General features: G+C 48.7%; 4 protein-coding genes across 4 annotated transcripts; 3 read left to right on the top strand and 1 right to left on the bottom strand.

Annotated features, from left to right (window-relative positions):
• Positions 1 to 8,040: 8,040 nt before the first annotated feature.
• Positions 8,041 to 8,998, top strand: LTR84_004500 (uncharacterized protein; the record flags this gene model as incomplete). Its single annotated transcript, XM_064848077.1, has 2 exons — positions 8,041 to 8,049; positions 8,282 to 8,998. 2 exons carry the CDS (start codon positions 8,041 to 8,043, stop codon positions 8,996 to 8,998), a joined length of 726 nt encoding a protein of 241 aa, XP_064704616.1.
• A 562-nt stretch (positions 8,999 to 9,560) lies between these two features.
• LTR84_004499 (uncharacterized protein) lies at positions 9,561 to 12,771 on the top strand (the record flags this gene model as incomplete). The annotated part of the gene is made up of 3 exons (XM_064848076.1): positions 9,561 to 9,817; positions 9,870 to 11,412; positions 11,623 to 12,771. 3 exons carry the CDS (start codon positions 9,561 to 9,563, stop codon positions 12,769 to 12,771), a joined length of 2,949 nt encoding a protein of 982 aa, XP_064704615.1.
• Positions 12,772 to 13,072: 301 nt separating this feature from the next.
• Positions 13,073 to 14,026, bottom strand: LTR84_004498 (uncharacterized protein; the record flags this gene model as incomplete). Its single annotated transcript, XM_064848075.1, has 1 exon — positions 13,073 to 14,026. The coding sequence occupies one exon, from the start codon at positions 14,024 to 14,026 to the stop codon at positions 13,073 to 13,075; it is 954 nt and encodes a 317-aa protein (XP_064704614.1).
• A 1,036-nt stretch (positions 14,027 to 15,062) lies between these two features.
• Positions 15,063 to 17,022, top strand: LTR84_004497 (uncharacterized protein; the record flags this gene model as incomplete). Its single annotated transcript, XM_064848074.1, has 5 exons — positions 15,063 to 15,891; positions 15,960 to 16,212; positions 16,282 to 16,536; positions 16,609 to 16,673; positions 16,733 to 17,022. 5 exons carry the CDS (start codon positions 15,063 to 15,065, stop codon positions 17,020 to 17,022), a joined length of 1,692 nt encoding a protein of 563 aa, XP_064704613.1.
• Positions 17,023 to 17,237: the final 215 nt, after the last annotated feature.

The following is a 17,237-nucleotide window of genomic DNA, read 5'->3' as shown; positions in this document are numbered from 1 at the left end:
TGCACTCACGATGAAATGACTTCTCAATGATGCAATACTCCCTCATGCGTTGGTTCCGGCTTCGTTCGAATGAATTCCTGCAATCACACAATGAAAAGCTTCTTAAAGCGATTACAAGTCTGAGAGCAATCAGCCGAAGTTCCCGAGGCAACATCGGATTCCATGAGCACGAAAGAGATTTTGGGCATGTTATCTCAGGCTTCGTATAAGTATGCACGAGCCTGGAGTATTCAGCTGAGAAAGTCAGGCCTGTTATCCGTGGAAGTGCAGCCTGGGTAGTAATAGCTATCGTCCGATGAAGATGCCGCGGCATCAAGCCGAAAGAATGAGAGTAGCATAATTACCTCTCCTATAGATGCAGAGGAAACAACTTTATTGGCTCGTAGGAAAAGCTGTAATGATACGATTTAGAAAACTCTTAGAAACGTTCATCGGTTCCATTCTGTACTATTCTGGTCATTCATCATGAATAACAGTACACAGCTGAATGGCTGCAAGAATGAGACCAGGGTGGCCCTCGACTCTTTCAAAACGACCACAGTGCTTCAGGATCTTACTAGCATAGAAAACCAAGTCGTTGTCATTACAGGCGAGTATAAACAAATTACCCTTCATGAAATATACTGATATGGGGACAGGAGGAGGTGACGGCATCGGACAAGGTCTTGTCAGAGCAGTACTTGAGGTGAAGGGACGTGTTGCCGTAATAGGATTACGCGATTCTCCCCCCGAGGACTTCTGGGAGGCCACCTTACCGGCCAAAGATTGCCAACTTAGGTACTACAGGTAGGATGCATTAAGAGACCCTTCTATTGACTTGCTCTCACCTTGCTCTCTTCATCCAAAATTCAATTTCAACATATCTGACAAAATTGCTGCTACAGCACCGACGTTGGCAAATACGATGAGCTGAAACGCACGTTTGACCAGATTGTGATAGACTTCGGCAGGATTGATGGCATGTAAGGCACCTGATATTGCTGTTTGGAAAATATTCCCTCGACTTAGGGTTTTTATTTCTAGGAACTAATGCAATTTTTCAGAATCGGGTGTGCCGGGATTTGCATTGAGAAACCCTTCTTAGACCATTCTGAGGACGAAGTTCATAAGTTGCTTGAGACCAATGTAAGTATGATAAGATGAGTGCGATATGTCTAGGGATCGTTCAGCTTCTGTTCCAAGAAAGGCCGATATGTTACATGCTAACATCCTATCCTGCTTCGATAGAGTTTTGGCTTGTTCTTCAGCGTACAATTTGCATGTCGAGCGATGATGAAGAACAGCATAGAAGACCGCTCATCTAGGGGTAGTGTTATCCTGATCGGCAGCATTGCAACTACCTGCGGCGTCGAAAGCCAGGGACTTTCAGCATATTCGGCCTCCAAGGGTGCGGCAAAAGGGCTACTCCACGGTCTCTCGGTCGAATTAGCACCATCGGCAATTAGGGTCAACATGATCTCACCGGGGCATACAGTCACCAATATGTCTGTGAGTCAGTTTATGGCTCGACCTGAGCTGGAAGCGACTATGAAGCAAGCGGTTCCCATGGGAAGGATGGGACATCGCAGAGACTTGAAGGGCGCCGCCATCTATTATCTTTCAGATGCTTCTCTGTACACAACAGGTAGTGAATTGGTTGTCAGTGGCGGGTTGCATGCTGGCAGGCTATGAAAGGAACTAAGCTTTTTTTGCTGAAATCAGCAACCTCAGGCTGAGCAGATAAAAGCTTTTCAAGTACTGTTGACTTTTTCCACCTCTGTTCTGACGATGCCTGGGATCTCGTCTACGAGAGACCCTTCTTTAGGTTGCCATGCTAGTATCTTCCTGGCTCTTAATGCCCTGCTCCTGGTCATATAATTTGTTATAGGACGAGCTACTGACAAGAATGTACCACTTTGTTCCATGGGGACGGTGACAATGTCTCCTGAAGCGATTGCATTCTGACTGTATGCCTCCTTGGCGATTGTGTTATTGCGGTATTTATTTGGGTAGTCCCGAATATAAGTTTTGGTGGGAGGAAGAGGAGTTGAAGAAGGTGGCGCTTGGAAGTGTATAGAGCACTAATCCCGAAACTGAAGTGCGCTGGGAGACGTTCTCGGCTAACATTCTTCCTCCACTTACAACAGGTCATTCCCTTCTGCTACACCCTTTTAGGGCATTAACACCCCTGCAACCGTCGGCCACTTCCCAGCAGGCTTAACTCAAATGCTCGACAACTTTCAAGACGTCGAAAACGTTTAAAATAACGAAGCAGCCGGATTCTTGAGTTGCTAGTTACTCCTTCCTACATATTTGTTCTTGCAAACTTAGAAGCTAGAAAATTTGAAACCTAGCATATCCAAATCAGAGATTGTGCGACTTGTTGAGCCACCACTTAATATGGACCCGGTACCAAGTACAGAGATACTTCTCACGCGTAATGCGTAAGTCCCAAATCTCATTCTACAGGGGCCAATCTGACGCCGACTAAAGCCAGTATGCACAAAGCCATCAGCCAATCCCGCTTTTGAGTGAACTCAACGAACTCCCACCCGAGCAACAGGTCCCTATGCCAAAGATCTTTATAAGTGGGAGAAATGCTCATCTGCCCTCCCTGAGACTTTCTTCACTGACTGAAACCTTGAATATCAGTCTCATGCTGCGACCCTCGGATCAGTCCGTGGAAAATCTTTGGCCTACAAGAATGGGGTAATAACTTATTATACATTCGGAATGAGCCATGCTATGTCTAGAGTAATTGACATTATCCAGATGCCGTTGTCGTCCGCAGTTGTGCTGGCCGCGCAGCTCCTCAACTGGAAAATCTACTATTCCTTGATCACGTCTGCACCTTCACCGACATAATGATATTGCATCATACAGGTGAGCTCGATTAGGACGCCTCTTCTCTAGGGGTAACCTGTTCATTCGACATTGCATCGCTAACTATACGATTACACCTGCGACTCAGATTGCTCGGCCGAACTCTTTAAGAACGAGGATGTTCGTCTAGTCTTGAAAGCGCGTGCGCCAGGATATCATGGAGAGGTCGATGCCCTTAGGCTGCCTTCGTTTGAAAAGTCAGTCATACCCATGATCTTCATACTGATTAATCTTACTCGGTCATGGACACTAACAGGCCATGCAGTCTTGAGCAGAGTGTTCGAGATGATGTACAGCTTATCAAAAGCTCGCCATTCATCAGAAAAGAGCTCGCTAATCGAATCGGAGGTTTCGTGTATGATATCAAGACTGGTAAAGTTAATCCCGTAGATTAGTACTGGAAACAATGAGTCAAATGAGTGGTACAACCACGGCACGCCAGAAGTAGATTCTGCCTACCTCTCTTGGTGTGAGCGTTTTCTGAAACACTCTGCTGTTTGTCCATTGGTATCGCTTCAACGTCAATAAGGGATTAGCGTTAAATAACTAGTCAGGTGTACTCGAAATACTAAGGAGTTGTGGAGCACCTATGGGAGTAGCGGTGGGGATAAGGTTGGTATCTCATGCTCGGGAACTCCCGGTTTATTGCTGTATTTTGAAGTTAAAGAACCAAATGCCCAGCGTAGCGGGGTAGTCAAAATAGTTCGGCTTTCTATGCTGACCTCTTCATCTTGGGCTTGAATTTCAGCTAAATGTTGATGGTAGGAGGGAGCTATATAATTCTCCCGGAACTTTAACTCCCTTCCGGGGCCTCGCCATGGCCGTCCGGAATAGCGCTGATTTGACTTTTCTGGGCTCGTGGATTACAAATATCGGTTTGGCACATTCGTCAGCCTCTCGACTTTGGTCGAGATAGGCATCTTCAATTCATGGCACCTTGATCTCGTATTGCAAGATGATTCATATCATATTTAACGCCAGGGACCGTACCTAGAATTTTCCGCCACGATGACGACAAATGAAGACTTGCAATGGATACTGAACGATGTTGGTCGCACGGGGTACAATATATCCAAAGTCGACCGCACAAAAATCCGGCGACAAGCCATGAAAAGAGTCAGCGCAGCCTGGCGAGAAAGTGGCGGCCAATGTCGGGTCAATGTGGGCCAATATCCTATCTTTGAAGCTGGTATTAGCAACAATACCCCCCCAAGCAAAACCACCGCTGTAGTGACGGATCATTTAGCAGAAAAGGAAGAATCCTGTCACCGACCTGTGTCGCGTCTGCCAGCCACCACTCACAGATCTGCAGTCCCAATGCGACCCCTGCTTTGGGCCCTAGAAAGATTGACGGCTGAAACAGGTGTCGACCTTTTACAGCTGTCGACATTAACAAGTTCCCATGTTGGGCATGCTGTGTCTGCGTTTTTTGATCGACAACCAACTCGCCTAGTGTCACTCCTTCGGCAGCGTAGACCGTCATACCTCTTTCATATGTCACACAGGTACGGCAACGAACCATGCCTAGACTACACCGTACGTACACTTATGCACAAAGTACATGACGTGCTCAACTCCTCCAATCAGAAATCCATCGCCTCAACACTATTTTTCCACAATAGAGCACTTCAGACACTGCAGGTGGCTATAAATGATCCTTCGAAGGTCGCAAAGATAGATGTCTTATGTGCAACAGAACTCCTGGGTCTTATTGAGGTAGGTTCATCTACTTGCACAGTAGTCCCATCACTCTCACTGACTTGGTAAATACAGATCCTGGACTCTTCAAACGAGAATGCGTGGGCTCACCACGTCGCGGGAGCATCGCTTATGATAAGGCTCAGAGGCCCCGGGGCGTTCAAATCGGATTACGAGAAGGATGTACTTATGTCACTTGTGAGCCCTATTGTATGTCTTCAGCCTGTGACAGGAGCTTCTATCTACCCATCAGAAGATACTAATAGCTAATAATTCCCTAGATTTGCGAAGCAACAAGAAAGAATGAGGTCTGTTTTCTCCAGGAGCAGTGCTGGCAAGACGTGTTAGAATCCGCGATTGTCCCGACAGAGCACACCATTGTAGAACGTAGCAGAGTGGCCATATCATTACGGATGCTCATGGCTTATTTACCAGGCCTGTTCAAAAGTGTCTGTTCGATGGTCTGTCACGATCGCAGATCTTCCCAACAGAGAATTCAACCACTCTTGGTAGAAATTCGAGACTTTCGCGAGAAGATGCACCAGTATTACACACTGTTAAAGAGTCGACTTGAGGAGCTACCACTTATATCTACATCTTCAACAGATTTGGGTCTCTTATATGAGCTACTAGGAACGAGTCTTGGTGCTCTAGCGATGGCTAATCGACTGTTGACTTCTCTCGGAGACTGTCATGGAGTGTCATTGGAAAAAGACGCTATTTTCTATGCGACTGAAATAGGGAGGCTGGAGGCGATCATGACGTCCCAAAATAACTGGGCAAGCTTTCACTTAGCTCAGAAGGCCAGCATTGCGGATTCGTTAGTTCAGACTGGTGCAATCTGGAATCCAAGGCTAGGTGGATTGATTGAGGAATGGCAGTTCAACAGATGGTGTAAGGAGATGCAACGCGAAACATGTGGTTGTGATTTCGGAGCAAGAACACGCCCTTGACGGCTAACAACTGTTGTATTCCTTGTCCCCTTCTACGATCTTGTGGCCGGTTGCGCACGCATTTGTCGCGTGGGATATGCGAATGTGGCACTTTCCTTTAGAGAGTTAGGCAATCTGCAAAAAAGAACGACCCTCGAAAAAGCAAAGTGAACCTCTGGCTCGTCAATGCCCTAGTTCTAGCTTTTGAGCATGACTCACGCCTTGGCTGCACTATAGCTGTTTTGACATGATCTGTTCCTGCTGCAAGAACGAGCTTGTCCACTTCTCTATGTGGCGATCCATATATCAACACAAAAAGTCAACAGGGAGCATACAGAATTTCCCGCGTGACTACGTACCCGGAAGTGACTTCAACTTTTCTATGCCATCTAATTCGTCGAAGATCTGGACAGTGAACGGGCTGTCTATCTTCGTAGTCGGATTGAGAAGGACGTCCATCCCGCTGGTATGGATATAGTGCCCGCCATTGACAGATATTCCCTGTATGATGGCTTTGCATGAAGCAACGTGGTCACTACTGACAGCAAAATGAAGAACAAGATTGTGTTTTGCCACTTCTTCCTTTATCGAATCCACTTCGTCTAGTGTAGCATAGAATAGGCTCAGCTTGGGCCATCTGACTCCGAATGCGGCTTCCTGAGTGCGATCACGCAGGAGGCAAGTAATGTTCTCCTTCCAGTCTGGATGCGCTGTTAAGAGGGCAGATAGGGCGTTCCACCAACCTATCCGCTCTTGTAACGTTCGTTACCAGACTTGTTCAGTGAATCCTCATCAAGTACGGAAAGTACTTCCTGCGCCGGTGAAAAATATGCGAGGTGCCATTCTCAAAACTCTCAGCTGATGTTGAGCGTACTTTGCAGCTTTATTTCTCACGTGTAGAAGTTCGCAGCTATGTGTTTGAGGCAGCTAACTTAAGATAATGTGACCGGAATTATATGCTACCCTTCTGGGATGTACAAATGCGCATAATTAACCTTCGAGGGCTGTGCTGAGAGGTTCACTGTGAAAGCGATCTTTGTCATAATTTTCACTCTTGAGACTGGCATGTCAATGCGACGATGACACTTGACTCGAGCGAACCCAAGAACCGTACGTGCTCACCCTAAAAATGCATGCCGGGGAATAAAGCCGCCAGCCACACTTGTGCGAACCGGGACTGAAACCACGATAATTTGCTCCCGCGGCACGGCAACCGCGGCATCTATGAAAGTCCATTCCGCAGCTCGATTACATTGACTGGAAACGAGACACCCGCGTGGTTCTATGCACCTGTGTGGGACTATAGTTGAACCTGGGGTTGGAGATCTGGGGTATAAAACCAGCCCGTGCCGCACCGGCGTTGTTATCGATCAGAACAGTGTATGCAGGCCAGTCCTTCAATCAAGCACGAAATGACAGTGTCCACAATCCCAGATATGAAGAATATTGAGAGCGAAGAGATCAAAATTCGCCATATTGACAACCCGAATGAGACGAAAACAGATGTATTGCCGGATTCTGATCGTCGAGAGGATGCCTTCGGTAAGGATAGTTCGGAGCTTCCACCAGGCTACTTCTGGAGCGCAAGATTTATTGGGAGCTATTGTGTAAGTGAAGTTCACTTCGTACAGCGTTCCACTGACTGATGTTCCACAGGCTATCGGAGTAGCATTTGCTTGCGGAACTGGGGGATTCGCCTTGGTCGCCCCAATTCTTGATCAGATTAACAACAGCTTCGTTATGAAAAATGTGGTTTTCAGAGCAACAATTGCTGATTTATCGGCCCAGAAGAACCATCAAGAAATATAACTTGGGTGGGTATCGTATATGCTCTGGCTCAAGCCATTGTGTTCATGCTCGCTGGTAAGCGCTCCCTGACTTGGCTGGCATCAATCCAGTGCTTACATTCCTGGTCGTCCAGGACGTCTCTCAGACATATTCGGGCGCAGATGGTTCTTTATTGTGGGCTCTGTGATAGGGCTAGCAGGCAGTATTATTGGAGCCACGTCTCATGGTGTTGGCCAGCTCATTTCTGGAGAGACCTTGATTGGGATCGCTGCCGGCTTTCAAATCAGCTTTTTCTGGGTTGTGTCCGAAATCGTCCCTATGAAAAGGCGCTTTCTGGCAAACGCTGGCATTTTTCTTTGGTCGTTGCCAACGGTAGGGCTCCCCACAATCACTTGTATTTATTTGCTCTGACTGTGGAGCTGATAGAACACTCTTGGGCCTAAAATTGCCATTAACATGCAGAACAACACCTCCGTGCAGTGGCGAGGCTGTTTCTACTACCTCATTGCTCTGAATACGGTCTCAGTACTCCTGTGGTATTTCTTCTACCATCCTCCGACATTCCATATGTTACACAAGAGTCAGACTGCCAGACAATTATTGAAGGACTTTGACTACGTTGGTTTGATACTGTTTTCCGCCGGGATGCTTCTTCTTCTCATGGGTCTCAATTGGGGCGGGGTAGGTCGATCTTGTCCCTACTCCAGACAAGAAACATACTGACGTTCCTATCAGTCCCTTTATCCATGGAAGAGTGGTCATGTCATTGGTACGATCGTCTCAGGGTTCGTGGCTCTGACAGCATTCGGGTTATACGAGACTTTGGTCTCCTTGAAAGAGCCCTACCTGCCTGTTGCTCTACTGCTGAATCATAAATTCACAGCGGCGTCAGTGTGGGCGTCAATTGCTGCGATGACCTTTTACGCTTTTGGGTATGTCTGTTGTTGAAACTCAAAACATGCCACGGCTGACCTCATTCTCTTAGTCTTATCTGGCCACAGGCGGTATTCAGACTGTACCCAGGTATCAGTGAATCTGAAAGCTCGACTTTAGCGGGTCTTGTCACCATGGCTTTCGTGCTTGGGCAGATGACAGGACCATTCATAGCAAATTGGGCGCCCCCAAAACCTTTTCTTATCGTGACCTGCTATATCGGAACTGCGCTTCTCACTGCTTTAGCAGTTGACCCACTGAACAAGAATTTGACAATAAGTTTACTGGCCACGGGAAACTTCATTCTAGGTTGCGGCGATGGGGTCTGCATGCCAATGACGACTTTCCCCATACGAAGCCAAGAGGAAATTGGAACCGCAGGAGGCTTGAGTGGTTCTATCAGATTGACTGGAAGTTCGATTGCTGTAGCCATGTACAGCACCATCCTCGCAAATCGACTGTCAGTCACACTGTCCGAAGAAGTTGGTCCGGTAGCACTGGCAGCAGGTCTTACCTCGTCAGTGCTTCCTGACCTGATCAACGCGATGAATACAGGCAAGCTACTCAACAGCACCTTGGTGAACAATTTGAACTCTTCAAGTATAGCAGCAATCGAGAGTGCCTACCGACTTGCCAATTCCAAGGCATATTCTACCACATTTCTTTCAACCTTAGGGTTTGGGGGACTGGGTCTCATAATCGTCTGGTTTACCGGCGGAATCGACGAAAGCAAAGGTGACTATGTAGCAGGCCAGATTCATCGTCCTGCCGAGGAAAAAGTGTAAATGATGAGGCAACACGACCTCCATGAGTGGACTTCATGTGTGGAATGCAGTATTGGCATCTAGATGGCTGCGTCGGCATGTTTGCCGCAGCAATTGTGCTTCTCCACATAGCTTGCCAATTCCAGGATGCATAATTTTGATACACAGAGGAACTACGGAGAGACTTAGAGTACAAAATCTCTAATGAGGTCAAAGTCCGCAAGGAGCGAGCGTATGAATGATAAGCATGACGTCGGGAGCACTCAGCCTTACCGGGTAAATTCTCAGCTTGGCGAATTTCTTAAAATGGCGAGGAATGACCATAAAAGCGGCGTGAAATAATGAGTTCCATGTATTGCAATCGCGTTGCCCTGCGATGCTTTTCATGGTGCAATGCGCGACTGTGTTTGTTCAATCCGGCCATAATTATTGTCAACACCCATGCTATTGTGTGTCATCATATACCTTGAAACCTCCCTCAGATTGTAGTTCGCGACTGCTGTATTCTCATGATTCTATCTTTGGCGTCTCGGTCACTATAATCCTCATGCCCACTGCCTAGGCGCAAACCAAAGCCCAAATAATGGCGGACTCCTCCACGGCTTCCGCTGAAGACACAACGGCCAAGTCACCAGATCCTCCAATTCAAGACTCGATCGAGGTAGCAACTGAGGTTAAGGATGAAGATGCCGCAGATGATAAGTCGGAAAATCTGAATGAGCCTGATGCCATTGAGGATGAGGCAGCGGGAGAACGGCCTGTCTCCAACGACCAATATAGAGCACTCAAGCACATCACAGAAGTCCTGACTAACCATAAGGTCAAAGTGAAAGGAGACGAGTAAGTTGTGTTTAGAATGAATCGAGTAAATTCGTGGCTTATGCACTTACAGGGACCATTATCCTTCCACCTTGTTTCGCCGTATCCCAAATCGAAGAAACCTCCCCGATTATCACGAGATCATCAAAGACCCAGTTGCACTTAGTACGCTCAAAGGCAAAATCCAGAGAAAGCAGTACACCGGCATTCCCGAATTCGTCCGCGATTTCGCTTTGATCGTCCATAATGCTCAGGTATACAATCGACCCAACTCTGCGCCTGTCCGGGATGTCCTCGAACTGCAGACCCTGTTCAAGGCCGAGTTGCAGAAGCTAGTCGAAGAATCATTGGTCAAAGAGGACGAAACCGAATTCCCCGACTTGGGAGAAATTCCTTATGCTACGCCAGAACCCGATCCGGTCTCGGAAGAAGAAGACGAGAATGAAGATGACCAAGATCAGGACGAGGACGAGGACGACGATGAGGGCGATGCAGACGATTCTGACGATGACCGAAGGAAACGCAAAGGACGCAGAGGCAGGGCCAGTATGTCTGGTCGTAAAGGTGGTAATGATGACGACGAGAACAAACTCAACGATGGCGATGTTCGGAAGCGTCGCGGAAGGCCACCAAAGGTTGACACACCATTGGAAGCTCGAATCAAAGCAATCCTGAAGGGCTTGCGCAAACCCAAGGATAAGGCAGGCCATCTCAGAGTGCGACATTTCGAACGTTTGCCAGACAAGGCAGAGTATCCTGCCTATTTTGTCGAGATCAAGGAGCCCATTGCACTCGACACGATCAAAAAGAAAGCCAAGAGAAAGAAGTACCAGTCCTTGGAGCACTTCATGAAAGATATCGAATTGCTGTTCAACAATGCCAAAGACTTCAATCAAGACTCGAGTGAGATCTACCAGGATGCGGTGGAATTACACACTGAAGCAGTGCGTCTTCTTGATGTTGAAAAAGCCAAGCCCGATGATGAATACTTGATGGAGGATGGAAGAAGACCCCTCCCTTCTGGAATCCTACACAACAACGAGCTATGGAAGGTCGGTGATTGGGTGCATATTAAGAACCCTAACGACGTGACAAAACCTATTGTGGCTCAAATCTATCGGACATGGGAAGATACTGACGGTCAGAAGTGGATTAATGCTTGCTGGTATTATCGACCAGAACAGACCGTTCATCAGTATGAGAAGCACTTCTTCCCTAATGAGGTGGTCAAAACTGGACAATATCGAGATCACCAGATTGAAGAAGTGATTGATCGATGCTTTGTCATGTTCTTCACCCGGTTCAGTCGTGGTCGTCCAAGGGCGCTTGATTCCAGTAAAGAGGTCTATGTTTGCGAGGCAAGATACAACGAAGAAAAACATCGATTCAACAAGATCAAAACTTGGGCCAGCTGTTTACCCGACGAAGTGCGAGACAAGGACTATGAGATGCACCTGTTTGATCAACCTCGTAGGATAAAGAAAGTCCCCAGTCCACTCAAGCATCTTCTGAAGGACGATGCAAAAAGCACCGATGATATTCCTTCACCTCAATGGGGTCATCCAAATGCACCTCCGTTGGTTGGTGGCATTCACAGACAACCACGCGACGAGAATGTGAGTTGTTCCTGCCTGAGATGATGTCCTGACTCGTCGAGCTCCTTCCCTACTTCATCTCGTTTGTAATTTGTTCCATCTCAATTTCCATCTCCATTCCAATTTTTGCTTGCAACGACTTCATTATTTACTTGCCAGAGGAGACATCAGCACCATGGAAGCTCATGAGTTCCTATTTGTTGTTTTGTACTAACTGGTGCCTACTTGCAGCAATCACCACCACCGGAGCGTACACCCCCTCCCCCTCCGACGCCTGCTGCTCAACCTATCCGACAAGCCTCTACAAATACCATTTCACACCAACAACATCGTCCAAGCATGGATAGTCGAACAAGTCTTGGTTCGGGCATCCTGCCTCAACTCTCCCGTGCCTCGTCGTCCATGACACCTCAAGTCCCTCCCTACCAGGCACAGTCGATTTCTCCTGCACCTCAATATCTTCGACAAAACACCTTCCAACAGACACCGGCAACAGCTCATCGTACTGTTACTCCTCAAACTCCAACACAGCCGATGTCACTACCCTATGTTGCTAATCAACAACTACATCCTACACCTGCCCTCACGGCTGCTCATCCCGCAAACTACGCCCCAGTTGCTGCTCCTGTTCAATCTTATGCTCGACCCGCAGTCCATCCAGCTCAAGCTTACACCCCTTATGGGGGTGTCATGGCGACTCCTACCCGAGAGCCCGATGTGTTTGTATTACCCGACATAGCCAATGAGTCCATTCCTAAATCTATTCGCGATCAATTTCCACAAGACTCTGAAGGTCGGGTGTTGTTCTTCACCAAGCCACCCGTTGTCTCAAACCAGGCAATTTATGACAGACATACTGGAGAGAAACAGAAATCTTTGGCCCACAGTGAGAAATATTTAGCTGCAAAGGCTACACGTAACGAGCTTATTGCTTCAAGAAAGCGGGCCTATGAACAACGAAAAGTTGAAGCTGATCGCAAACGCGTCAAATACGACACTTTCAACGGTCGCAGCGACATCAATGGAGACAAATCAATTTCCACCAACGGCGCAAGCCTGCTTGAGGACGGTCGTCAGCCCTCTGCAAAGCTCCCAGAGCCGGAAATCGAAGTCGCTTCCAAAGCTGTGATTAAGTCAATACAGGAGTGGATTGATAACATGAATCAACACACAACAGAGGACTACAAGGCCAGATATGGTGACCGATGGGAAGAGGTCCGCACAGAAGATGAGCTCCGCCAGCGGGAAATGGCCAAGAAAGATGGTGAGAAGCGAAAGGATCGGGACGAGGTTCTTGCGAAGTGTTCCAATGCCCCGACCTACATCACCAACTTTAGTACGGACATTTGGGGCAATGGCTTCAGGGGTGAGAGGTATTAATTTATCCATATCGACACCTCGGCAAGTAGCAGAGAAATCATCGGACGGATAGAAAGTGATTTATGCTATGTACGAATATTTCCAGTTTGCGGATTGCAAGCGGAGTGAGATTGAGCTTCAGCACTAAGCAGAAAGCTCTGCTCCAGTTTTCTCGAGTAAGCCTGATGAACAACACCAAATGTTTTGCGACGATTCATTCTCGATTGTGTGTTTCCTGGCACTGTCATATAGCCGCGGACATTCGCAAACATGATGTCGTAGATCATTAAACCCAATCATCCTTGAACAATTCTCGCGCCTCCTAGCCACCCAACTCCTCAAATCCCACCGCCCGCTTGCTTTTCAAAGCCTCTAACTCCACCATTGCCCTCTTGACCTCACTCCTCGACGCCTCCACATCCGGCGGCAGGCCATTGAACGCACGAATCGCACTTTCTAACCTCTTGATCTCGTCCGCCTGGGCTTCAAGACGCTGTTGTTTGGCCGCGATGTGAGCAATTGAGGCGGTAGTTGTAGACTGAGGTTGGGATTGATGCTGGGTCAGCTGTGTGATACGCTCGGTGTATTCCCGGGCTTTTAACTGCAGTTGCTTCGTTTCGAGCTGGTGGTGTTGGGTTTGGGCGTGGAGCGTTGCAGAGTCAGGGTCGCTGGGATCGTTCGCGGTGTTGTGATTATTAATATCTGAAGACACAAGATCGAGATCGATGGTCGGTCGGAACGGGTTATAGCTCCGCGGTCGCACATCCAAAGCCGTGGAAGAGACTGCGTCGGATTTGGAAGCCCCCAGTTCGTCTTGCTTTGGATGTCGCGATATTTGGAACCGAGCGATCTGCTCGTCAAGCGATCGGATCTGCGTTTCTAGCGCGAATGTCTGTTGAGAGACTTGAAGGATCGAGGATCGAAGCTGTTGGCCTATCGATGGTGCTGCTTTTATCGTCGATGTCGAGCAACCTAGTAACACAGCCGCCTCTGCCAAAGAGTCTAATGCCTCCGCCGCGGGCCCGGACAGGGAGGCTTCGAGCAGGGAGAGTAATTCCTGGGCCGAGGATCCACTTTCCCTCTCCATATCATCAATATCCTGTAGATCCCTCTCCATTTCCGCTCTGGCCTTTGCCAACTCAAGCTCCTCGCATTGCGCATCGTAAAGCAAGCCACGCAGCAGATCCGCAGCTTTGTTCTCCGCCATTAGGCTCTGCAGGGCCCGCAGCGTCGCAGCATTACGCTCGAATGTGGGTGTTGGCAGTGGATAATACATTTCCGACAGCCAGCTGTCACGAGAGACCACGACTGTGTTTCGAGCGCCTGCGCACGCGCTTTGCTCGGCGAGGCTTGCATTTGTTCAGTGATGGGGAGTTGGTGCTTGTTGTGCTCTCGGACAAATGGCCGAAGAGGATTGCCTTGGCTGGGATGCCGTGCTCCCTTGTTTGAAATTTCAAGGATGTTCACTTAAGAGTCACGACCAAACGATCCCAGTCCTATGGAAGATTTTAGAAGCAAGATCTGTGTTTTCTTAACACGCGTTGGGGTGAAACAACGTGATAGAAGCAAAAGGTCTATTGATACATTTGTTTCCAGGACCACCAAAGTAGATTGCTATAAGCCTATAGATGGCATGCAGCAAAGACGAGCAGTTCAAAAATAAAGATGCATGTCGTGGGTAAAGTGGCACTTCGAAAGAATCTACTTCCGGACTATCTACGAGGCTGAGGCGGGATGTTAATGCCAAGCCCTGGGCAACCAATCTCATTGCGTCAAATTCAGCCTTGCGTCCAGCTTTCGACCACACCCGCTTGACATTCTATCTTTCTGTTCAGGAACGGATGTTTTCGCCATCCATTGCTGCTGCTTTGCTGGCTGTCCAGACTATACTGTCTGAGCTTAGAGTAGCTCAACGACTCAGTCATTGATCACAGTAGCACTAGTCACCACCACGCTATGAGTGTTTGCCAGTCGAGATCAGCCTACCACGATGCTCACTCATTGATGTGGCAGCCATCATGATTCCGAGAGACTACCCCGAGCTCCTGAACATCGGAACCCCACAGACACTGGGACACGTTGTCGACCTCCCATACTCACTCCCGTTCTCCACGAACCGGGTGATGCTTCTAGCCGACTGCGGAGAATTTGCGGAGGTGTGACCCCAGATCAGTCGTGCTCCACCCGTGGTTGCGAGAAACGGCCAGGCTACATGGACAAATACCTTTATGTTCGCTTCTGGTGTTGCTCATGGATTCACACAATAGCCAGATATGAGCAAGAACAGTGTCTTGATCAAACCACTAACCAACATGTCAAACAATGTCGCAGCAACTGAAACTACCGAAGATCAACGGAGTGCCATCAACAGCAGCCACGCCACAAAAGATCTTATCCAGGGTGGCAAGCCTGAAGCTATCGAATATGCCGATCGAAGCCACGAGCCAGTGCCACACTTCCACGCAAAGACATTCCTGATCTTGTTTGCCGTCATGGCAGTCTACTTCGCTCAGCTGGTACATCTGGTAGGGACCGGAGCATACGCCAGAGCCATCACGAGCACTGTCGGTGGATCCCAAGACGCAGTGTGGATGGCCTCCATCGCAGTCATTGTGACGGTGGTGGCCTCACCTCCTGTGAGCCAGGCGGCAGACTACTGGGGTCGAAGGTGGTTCATGATCATAACGACATTTTGCGGCGTGGTGGGCTCGGTCATCATCGCCAGAGCCATGTCTATCGGAACCGCCCTCGCCGGCGCCGTCATCACCAGTCTATCCTTTGGTGCACAGCCGCTGCTACATGCCGTCGCCTCCGAGGTCATTACTCATCGCAATCGGGCGGCTGCGCAGGCTGTAATCAATGCGGCCAATGGGCTCGGTGGCATCACGGGCATTCTGATGGGTGCGGCTTTCACGCAAGATGGGAACCCTGACGGCTTCCGAAATTATTGGTACGTCACAGCCGGGATCTATGCTTTGGCCACCATCATCCTCGTGGTGTGTTATACGCCTCCGCTACGGGAGACACAGCTCAGATACACTTTCAGAGAGAAGCTCCGCCATTTGGATTGGATTGGCTATGTCCTGCTGGCTTTAGGGCTGGTTCTGTTCGTGATGGGCTTATCATGGGCCGAAAATCCTTGTAAGTAACTCGTGCGATCAGTAATGGGACCTCACTCCGCACGGGTTCTAAGTTGACCGATCTCACAGACTCGTGGAAGGACGCACACGTTCTTGGCCCCTTGCTCGCCGGAGCTGTCATTTCTATTCTCTTCATTCTCTATGAATGGAGGTTCAAATCTGATGGAATGATCCATCATCGACTATTCTCTCGGGATCGCAATTTTGCTATCGCGCTCGGGTGCATTTTCTGCGAGGGGCTGGTTTTCTTCGCCGTCAACGCATTCATGGCATATGAAGTGAGTGTTCTGTACGACAGTGACACGATGAGAGTGGCATTGCAGTGAGTGCTCCAAACGAGTTTGTCAATAAGCGTCAAGGTTAGTGGAAAGCTAATGGTCAAACCGCAAAGCTTTTCCGTCACTCTCTTCGTATATTCTCTATGTGTCATAGGTCCAGCGATCTATTGTTACAAAACTCGACGCGTCCGAGTCCTAGCGATGAGTGGCTTTGCATGCTTCCTCACTGGCAACATCTGCATGGCAACCCTGGGTCTTGGCAGCGCCAAAGCTGCTTGGGGTTACCCGGTGTTCTTTGGCGCCGGGTTAGCAATCTGTATTACGGTGCTGCTAACGGCGGCCCAGTTGAGCGCCCCCCCTGAGCTGATGTAAGTTCACAAAGTATTCGCGTTCCAAAGTCTTCTGTGCGGGCACTTCACTAATTCGTCAACCTTGTATAGTGCGATAACCAGCGGTCTGATGATTTCTGTACGTTCCCTTGGTGGTGCAGTCGGTCTTGCTATTTGTAAGTAATTGAACGTCTTCTTGCAAAAACCTAATGGAAGTACTAATCACAGGACGCAGACACGGCTGCATTCAACTCCAAACTTTCTGAGACCGCAGGAAAGAAGATTGCGAATGCCGTCCTCCCTCTTGGGCTGCCGAGTTCATCGTTATCCTTGCTCATCCTTGACATTCTCACTGGTAACATCGGAGGACTTCCAGATATTCCGGGCATAAGCCCCCAGATTATCCAAGCAGGAGTCCTTGCCTTTCAGCAAGCTTTTGCTGAGTCCATCCGTGCGGTTTGGATCACGGCTGCTTGTTTTACGGCTGCTGCCCTGGTTGGTGAGTTTCTGTGTACTAGTGACTAGACTTTGCGTTGTTCGATTCACTAAGCAGTTCATCTGTAGCCTCCTTCTTCTTGATCGACCCTCGAGAAGACTTCAATTTGCATGTAGACGCTCCGGCTGAGAAGATAGAGGATCTTTGCAGCCCAGAAGCTAAGTCCTCAGCCTGAACTGGGGCCACAGGCTCACAGCTCTCTGGGAGCCGCTGGCTCTGCTTGGCAAATGGTGATCGTCCTCCG

This window comes from Exophiala bonariae (genome assembly GCF_035927105.1).
Source record: "Exophiala bonariae strain CCFEE 5792 chromosome Unknown scaffold_19, whole genome shotgun sequence".
NCBI classification, from domain to species: Eukaryota; Fungi; Ascomycota; class Eurotiomycetes; order Chaetothyriales; family Herpotrichiellaceae; genus Exophiala; species Exophiala bonariae.
The sequence above is the reverse complement of the archived record's forward strand: the minus strand, read 5'-3'. Positions and strand labels throughout refer to the sequence as shown.